At 40.6% G+C, this 9445-nt stretch overlaps 1 protein-coding gene across 1 annotated transcript in view; it reads right to left on the bottom strand.

The window, feature by feature from the left end:
- Positions 1–3491, bottom strand: part of IMPA2 (inositol(myo)-1(or 4)-monophosphatase 2) — a gene marked incomplete at its 5' end in the record, with an annotated part of 12752 nt that extends 9261 nt beyond the window's left edge. The window contains one exon of the mRNA XM_009071938.1: positions 3358–3491. Within this exon, the coding sequence (XP_009070186.1) occupies positions 3358–3491 (134 nt within the window). The remainder of the gene's footprint in view (positions 1–3357) is intronic.
- Positions 3492–9445: the final 5954 nt, after the last annotated feature.

Below are 9445 nucleotides of genomic sequence, written 5' to 3'. Positions count from 1 at the left end.
GCAGGAAATAATGCACTCTTAGTTAGAAAATCCACAATCTCACTCCTACTTGAATTTTTTTCCAGTAGTCTGACTCAGGAAATTAAAAGGTTTACAAAGCTGAACGTTCTTTTTCCCATGACCCAGAAAAAAATCCCAACAACTTATTTTTCTTTTGTTGGTTGTTTGGATGCACAAGGCACAAAATGAAATCTGAGATCATCTTCTCTTCTGTTGTTCTGTCCCAGTTTCTTTTAGTAGTTTTTTTTCTCCTTTTTCCCTGGGAAACGAACATCCAGTTCTGGCACATTTCCTGTTGACCTTACTTATCCCTGCTCTCCTGTAAACCGCCCAGGGTCTGTTTCTGTAAGTGCTGTGCAGGTGCTACTCTCACAGATTTTCATAAAATCCTATATAAATAGAAGGAGTAGAACCCAACTGCTAAAGCTGAATCTTGCTGGTGGTTTCACATTCGACCAGCTGGTAGTGGTATTCAGAGTTCCTGCAAGTGCCTGAAGACAAAAAAAAAGCTTCTCTCAAAGACACAAATAGAAAAAAATAATGGGTACCATAGAGAGAAAACGACTTTTGCAGAAATAGTTGCTTCCCTAGGATTAGTGTAGAATGGGTCTTTAACATGTACCACATGATTCCAGGTAACACTTGCAACCATGAGCTTCAAATGTTCTGCAGACAGCACAGGAAAAGACTTCTTAAATTTTCCAAATGCTACTCTGCCTTGATCTCAGTAGAAGCAGTCTATTTTGATGGCATTATGGACCCCCAGCTGGTATGAAGAGGGAATTAGGAAGTGTTTGTTACTACTTTCATTTCCATTATAGACAACAGCTGAAGGACAAAGTGCAAGTGTACAACTGAGAAACAAAGATTTGGACGAGTGTTTGGAATTCTCAGTTTGACACAACACTTTGCAGGCTCCCTGCTCTAAGTATGCCATTATTTTGTTTTGCTGGTGCTGTATCATTTGACTTTTGCTTTCACGAATCCTGTAAATAATGCCCAAACCCAACTATACACTTTTGTCTGTGCTGCTGGCTGCAGAGGAGGCTCATCTTCTTGCAGATGGAGCACCTCACATCCTACCTTAGACTGCCCATCTTCCATGTAAAATATGTCTCTCCTTCAACCCTCTGCCAGCTCCCCCAGCCAGAGCCTGACCTGTGCCTGTTGTCTTGCAAGTCAAGGAAAGGTGAAATGGGAACCTCTTTAAAGACTGGAGTATTTCTGTGTAAGATGTTTTGCCCTCAAGTATCGTAAGCCTGTCCCTTGCCTTTCCCCTACTGTGGGGATGTGATGCCACAGCCTCATGATCAGAAACACTGATATGAAGTCAGGGCACAGCCACCGATAAAGCCTTGATACCCAAGAAAAAATTTTTCAAAATGGATGCAGGACAAATCTGGTGCACACTTTATGAAATATGAGCTAATAGGTCAAAAAAAAGCCCTTGTTGTTACTCAGTAACTGGGAGAGTCCCTCAAGGTCAACATCAGATGTGTTGCTCTATGGCTCTATGTCCTGTAAAAACCTGCAAACTAAGCAAAACACTCAGTGTGAAGTACTGGAGACCAAATTTTAGGAACAGTTAGAGAAGTGGGAGGGTTAGCCATCTTACTAGAATAGTTAATTTACTATGCCAGCCTGCTAGCTCTGATGACCTCTCTTCAAATCTGGATTACAGTCTACTCCCACTGAAAATGAGTCTAGTAATTTTAGCCAAGCCGTGGAGTACATCTGTTCATACCATGGTGCCACTCCGAAATTCACTGCTGGAACAGCAGGGAAACTGTAACAGCATGTTGATGATCTTTCAATGTTTTAATTGTACTTTAATTTAACCCTTGACTGCTACTGTAGACTCCTCGTTACAAGTGTTTTAAGTTAGTCTAGTTAAATTTAGTTTTAATATACCGTTTCATCTAGAGCATTAATTGTCTGAACAAATTCTAACCAAAACCAACAACCAATATCACAAAAAATAATTGTCTTGAAGAAATGGCAATTCCTTCATTTACTTATGAAGCGACAAATTTTCTTTACTGAGTTGATAAAGTCCAGGAGTTTTCTGTTCCAAGGTCTATGTTGACCTTACAACTTTTGTTCCCATTCTGAGTAACCTGAGTGCATCTAATGATTCTCATTTTATGTGAAATGTGTATGTTTTATGCTCTCTGCCAGACTGCTCAAGGAAAAAAACCTAACAACCTAAGAGTGGAGATGAGAAAAGAGCACAGCCAGCAATAGTAGAAAGAATATTACACAAATAATAGGCTTGTAAAGCCTGGCACTCTCTTGAGAATCGCAGCCAAGACCCACACGTTATGCTGTACAGTACTGCTTCAATATGTGATCACATACAGCACGTATTCAGAAAGCCATATTTAGTATAAAATATTCTTTCTGCTCCTTCTTATGGTGCTGTGTTGGTTTTTCTTTTCCCCAGCAGCATTGCCTACAATCAGATTAGCAGCTGAGCCCTCCAGATTTTCATCTTTGTTGATTTCTGCACAGCACTAGAATGCAAGGCTCATCCCCACCAGAGATGCACACAGCTAGAAGGAAGTCATGCAGTATTTAAGGGATACACAGGCCCTGCACTGGCTCTGCAGGAAGATGAATTTTACCCACTGAAGTCAAACATAGAAATCAATTGCAGTCTCTGCATCAAACCAAATCTGGTGAGCTAACACAAAACCTCTCTCTAATCTCTGCACGCACTGAGTTGTGATTTTCAAGTTGACCATAATAATTCAAGAGGAGTCAACAATCTGATCTATTTTTAAAACGTTGGGTTGACGCCCCATGTAGTAATTTATAACCTGTTTACGTGTAGGCATCAGCTCATGATGATGACGATAAACAACCCTGATTCTCACTGACAGAACACAAGGTAAATGTGGTTAAATATGACACTTGTCCTAGTCTGGCAAACATATATGATGGCAAAAGGAAGTGACAGAAAGGTCTGCGGGATGGGACCTTTGCTATGAAACATTTCAGACAGATTTTTAGAGATATCTTGAGATATTCGTATACAATAGGGAACAGATCAGTATTCTAAAAATCATGCAGACCCATATGAAACCTTTATAAAGGTTTGATGTCCCTACAGGGGAATTTTATACTTTATATTAAGAAACATAACTATGAGAATATATAAAGTATTAAGTATAGAGAAATCACACTTTTCTAAAAACAGGAGTCCTATGAAAGTGTCCAACAGCAATAGGTTGATATATAAGAAAGATACACATACTTCTAAAACTCCCTTTAAATGAAGGGGAATTAAGTCAGATACGCAGCACTTAAAGGACCAAAAATAAAGGTCATTGATAGTTTCCTTCTATAGGCACTCACCTGTGGGAGGGAAACTTCTCTTTCAGAACAGAAATAATTAAATTTTCCACAAAATGATCCGTTTCTGTCACAAGATCTGCTGCAGATGTCTTTGTGGACACTTGTTTTTCCTCTGTTAGAGCTTTCCTAATAATCTGAAACAGAAGTTCATAAATCAGATTTGTTGGCCACTCAGCCTGTGCACACTAAAATATATTTACTGAAAAAATATAGCTAATCCTGAAAAACAGCTGTAGGCCTAATTCTACCAGAGGCTGTTCTAATTCTTTTTGACAAAAAATCCTTCTGAGCTAATGAGTATTCTTTGGGAACACAGCACTTTGAATCACTCTGCAACAACCTCTCTTGACAGTTCGGAAAAGGACAGATGAATGGGATGCAGCTAATGAAATAAAAGGATGATGACAGTCCTCGTGACTTAGAAAACTACAAAATATACACACAAGATAAGAAAAAGCCTTGAGGCTCAAGGATTTTTTTTTCATGGAAACCCCTTTTTATCTTTTCTTTCTTTTATTTTAAATTTACAGGGCCACTACCCCAGTGCTGTCTTACTTTAAAAGAAATGTAGGAAGGCAAACTGCACTGGTTTTTGTTTTTTTGCCAACAAAGATACACAGTTTATTTTTTTCTTGTGGGTTTTTTGGAACTTCAAATGCTGACCACCCACTAGTTCCCAAAGAATTTCTATATATTTAACAAAACCAAAAATTTATACTTTTCCCTAGATATGAAACCAATGAACTTGGACTCTCTTCTGGAAAAGTCTTTATCACATTCACAAGGGTTTTACTGTCCCAGACTCTGAACTAAACCACACCAAGTGCACATGCACATATGGGAAAACAGTTAATCAAAGCTTTCCCCATTTTCTTTCTGTCTTTTTCCCCCCACTTCTTCATTAAAAAGAAAAACAAAGGGGCAGAATGCAAAAAGGAATTACACATTTTTTTATGCAGCAAAAATGGTAAATTATTCGAAATTAGGAAAACGAAGCAAAAATTAAGCATCACTTATTTATGTAGAATATTATCAAAACCCAGCTGCAACAAGACCAATATTCCAAGTCCCTTCTAAAGCTTATGTATTTCAATTTTTTAACCAAATTTCCACTGACCAACATGTTTTAAAACCATCAAGAACTGTGTGATGACCAAAGAAAACAGTTCAGTTGTATTATACATGGGAGAGGGAACCAGAAACTCCCAGATTTCAGTCTCAGCCCTTGGTCTTTATAGTATAAAACAGTACATTTGAAGGGTGTGCTGATTGTTCTGACAAGTAACGGGTAGTGTTGACTGTTGCCTTAGTACAGAAGGTATCTGGACTAATGTTTCTGTTCTGTCAGCTATAAAACATCAGCTGTTTACTGAGCTTGTGAGGGCAGGTTAATACTTCTCAGTTTGAGGTCTTGCTAAAGTTCATTATTGTATAATCAAAATATCAACCACACTTAATATTTTTACTTCCCTCCATGCCTTGTGTGGTTTTCTTCAAGGTTTTACCACAGAAGCATAAAAGCACAGCTCTAGGAAGGCCCTTGGGCTCCTCTTCAATCCAAAACAAAATGCAAAATACTCCAGCCACCTCAGTTGTGTATTCTAAAAAAAACTGCTATGCTGATACCTTTTATTTAATTGCTCTTCTTTACTTTAGTGTTGCCTATATTGCTCAGAACATAGTGAAACAGGTGAGGAAGGTACTCCTTTCCATAAAGATTTTAATTTCCTGTTAGCAATGCCATGTCCTTCACTTCCATTCAATTTTAATACATAGTAGAGTGAGGAGATTTTTTGCAGCTATTTAAATCAGTGCGTGCCACTCCTCAGCAAGGCAGTGATATCACACCTGAGCCTTGCTGCAAAAAGCAGAGTGGAGATGAAAGCTCTCTGCCATGGATGTGCTCTGCACTCAGTTGTTTTTCATCATATGCTCCAGCAGTTGATCTCTCCTTTTGGAATACAATCCTTTGGACCTTTCAGGTCTGGGTTTGGTATTTCTCATTCTTTTTCCAGTTGTTCATGACCATTTTTAACTTTAACCCTGTCCATTCTTCTGGCGGCCTGCATGTGCCAAGATGAGGCTCCAGTCACTTTGGAGGTGGGAATAGCCAAGGGTGTGAGCCTGATATGAAGTGGTGGCTGATGGCCTTCTCACCCATCTCCTCCCCAGGCCCATGCCAAAGAGCTATGACACACATTCACCAGCTCTACGACGGCCTGCTTCTCCCCACCTCATGTGCAATCCATATGTCAAGGGGAGAGCAGTCATGATGCCGTGCTGAGGTCACCAGCCACAAATAGGCACCACATCTGCAGAGTCTCACCTGCAGTACCAGGTGATGCTGTGGGATGGACAGGTCTAATTCTGCTAATTCTCTCACTTTTACAAAGGATCTGCCAAAAGGGACTCGCATGCATTTGCTCCAGATTGTACAGGTATGCAATCCAAGCTAGAGTTTCCCTCAAAGACCACATTTCCTCCATAATTGATTTGTTCTTTAGAAAATTACTAAATAGCTCAGAGAAGTCCAGAATTCAACTGATGCTGAATAATGCCTAAAAATCATCTTTCTACAAAGATTGTTAGAGCCTGGTGCCTCAGAGTAGTTTGGGAGCATTGCTCAACTCCTCTCCTTGCAGAAGCCTTACAATACAGCTCATAGATGACTACTGCAATTGCCTCCAGCAAGGCATGGAGCTCCATAAAAATCTCTCTCTAGGTAACAGGCAGCAGGTAAGCAGAAGACCAAAGGAACTACAGGTTGACAAAATGCAAACAGCAGATTGTCACTACTGTACAATGAGATTTGCCACCAAGATGCTCTTAATTTTGGCAGTAAATGTGTTTTACTAGACTTTGTCACTGCATTATGGGTTGTCCCTAAATTCAGAGATTTCACAGCAATTTCCAAGCACCCGATTTTTGGGATGAGATGGTTACTCAGAGCAGAATCACTTAACACTTTTAGCCCATGTTGCCCCTCCTCTAATGAAGAAATGGCTAGTGCTCTAATCCCATCTTAATACCCAGCTTGGCAGCATTTGGGGGGTTATGCAAAGTGAGGGGCATTTACATCACTACATGCATGAAGATCACACCACAGATCAAGACCCAGGTTGTCCCTGTCTCTTTCCTTTGCCAGTGGGGCAGGGGAAATGGAGACACCAGGGCTCAGTGTGGTCATGATCCTGGACCCTTCCTTTTCCAATGCCTTTGTGAGATTAAGTCAAATAAAGCAGAATGAAGCAGACAGAGGGCTAAGATGCCTTCTCCCCCAATACCTGCCAGGAAAGTCACCTACAGTGGGGTACTCATGTCAGACATTTCATTTCACCATACTGCTTGCACTCACCAGACACTTCTGGGAGCTCCAAGATGGATTTACTTGCTTGCAATATTGTCCTGAAATATTTGCTCACTGATAAAAATCAAACATCTAGATAAAAAGCGTAACAACCAGAAAATAATTCAGGAAATTTCAATCTGGTTTGCTAAAAAATCTCTCCACGTTCTATAGAAAATAGCCTAACAATATCCCCATTGAGAAAATATGGGGGGGAAAAAACCCAACTTGGCTTCTTAGAACACCAGTTGGATTTTTTAATGGGATTCTGCTAGGTCTGTTATGCCTCACAAATTTTTTTTCTGGGAAAAATAGAAAAATGGCAGAAAAGTAGTTTATGTGGACTTCAATATGTTATCTTCTAACCTCATTTTCTTATCCTTGTTTTCACCTGGATGCACATTTACTCATTTTTGTGAATTCCCCAACTGCAATTGGAGAGAGCTGTGCAAGTATTACTCAGTGCTCTCAACAGTACAAATGATGCAGAGACTAGTCATGCCTGCTTTTCTTCAGCAAAAAGTCACATTAAACCTATGGGTGTACTCCCATGAACATAGTGAACAGTTTACTCACAGAAAGAGCAAAGAGATGTTTGAACAAGTGCAGTTATGTGTGGCCTTATGGAGCAAATTAGATGTACTTTTAAAGCAGGTCAATGTACAGAGATTACAAAACCATGGCTCATTATGAAACAGCCATATACATTTAAATGAGAGCTTCTGATATTTTGCAAAAGTAATAGTAACAGGATGGGCAAGAGAAGCAGTTATTTTAACCTGGTAATAGAGGTTACTCCAACAACATCACTTTTGACACATATTCAAGCAATCACTTCTTTATTGGCCTTTGGAATTTAGAAGAAACTATTTCAGAATAGAGATGCCTATCTGTTGGAAAGAAGAAATATTTTACTTATGGAACATACAGCAATGTAAACCAAACACTTGCATAAGCCAAAAGAGACCAGAAAATTGTATTACTGGTTAATTTTCCTAGAAATCCAAAATTTTGAGGTACAAGCCTTTCTTCAGGTTGGCCTCTGCACCAAGACTCTGGTAGACATTTTGTAGCCATTCCAACCCTTCCTAACCTGGTCCTGAGAAATGGAGTGCCATAAAAGAAAGGCTGAAGTGACAAAATTCCATGCAGGGATGGAGATGGTACTCGGGCCTGGGCAGATGGAGAGTGCAAACAGATATCTGGGGATGGAGTGAAGGTGGAAGGGTCTGAGGGAGGGGACGAGAAGCAGAAGAAAAAGATGAGATTGACTAGTGGAATTGACTATTTCTGTTGATCAAAACAAACCCCATTTTTATCAGTCAACAAAAATCCAGTCCTATCAAACCCATGTTACACTGCATTTTGTGGCCTTATCTCTAGCTTCTTTTGGCAATAGCTGGAAGTGGATTGACATTTAAATAAAAGATACAGCCATACCTGCACCTTTTCCTCCACAAGGACCTCTGATGCTTTTTGTAACTAAAAAGTTTCCTTAACATGACAAAATTAATACAACAAATACCCAGTTTCCAAAGTACTACTTGAACAACAACCTTGGCTGGTTTAAATTTGGCCTGCCAAGGAATCAGCTATTTCCTGGCAGTTGCAAGGTAGCAATGGCAAACTGTAAACTAAAAAGATCCAAGGATTAACCTTCTTCAGTGTTTATTTCTTCCAGGAAAATGTGCTTAGCTGTGATTTTCTGGATGAATGAAATGACTGAAGATGGTTACTGCTGTCTTCACAAACTGATATTTTGAGAAATCAGGTGTGGAGGCTTGAGCAAGTCATGGGTCTCTCTTGTGAAATGGCTGGCAGAATGAGTATGCTGGAGAAACTCCTGTTTCAAGAGTCTGTGAGTGCATGACCTGTCATCCTGATTTGGATTATCCATTTAGTCCCTGTATTATTAAAACAAGTCTCCTCTCCTCTGGCATTCTGTTCATCTTTGTGTGTGTTTTCTCCTAAGGAAAACATTTTCTCATAAGGAGTAATCATGTTTAAAAACACATATCAAAGAAAAGTTAACGGGTCTTGGACTCCAGACAGAAAAGGGGGCTCCTTAAATCACAGTGTATAGGTAAGAAATGTGATTCAAAATAGAGCAGAATGGAAGCAAAAAAGAAATGCATGTTGCTGAAGCTTGTATTTTACCCAATTTCTCAACCAAACCATCTGCAGATCCCACTTCTTGGCTCTGTGGGGCCAGGATGTCTCCTGAGATGACTAACCTGCTGCTGTGTCAAAACACGGGGCAGAAATAAGCTACTACAGATCTTTGAAGAGACAACACTCATTTCTCTCTAGCAAATGAATCCCAGTCATTCTGAAGACTCTGCTATATTTATATATATACACATATATATGTGTGTGTATAAATAACACGACAAAACCTCTCTGACATGACTGCTTTTCTCTGCTCAAGCTGCTGGAAAACAAATGCTGGCCCCAAGGGATGCAACCCCTGAGGAAAGCAGACCAGAGGGATGGGGCTCTCCTAGGGATGCAGTCCCCAAGGGATGGGGCTCCCCAAGGGATGGGGCCCCAGAGCGATGGGGTTCCCTCGAGGGATGCAGTCCCCAAAGGAAGCAGCCTCTAAGGGATGGGGCTCCCCGAAGGACAGTGGTCCCGAGGGACGGGGCCCCAGAGGGATGGGGCTCCCCGAGGGATGGAGCCCCCAAAGGAAGTGGCCCCCGAGGGATGGAGCCCCCCGAGGGATGGAGCCCCCTTTGCCGTCAC

The sequence above is a fragment of the Acanthisitta chloris genome, unplaced genomic scaffold (genome assembly GCF_000695815.1).
Source record: "Acanthisitta chloris isolate BGI_N310 unplaced genomic scaffold, ASM69581v1 scaffold32683, whole genome shotgun sequence".
NCBI lineage: Eukaryota > Metazoa > Chordata > Aves > Passeriformes > Acanthisittidae > Acanthisitta > Acanthisitta chloris.
This window is presented reverse-complemented; position numbering and strand designations above follow the sequence as displayed.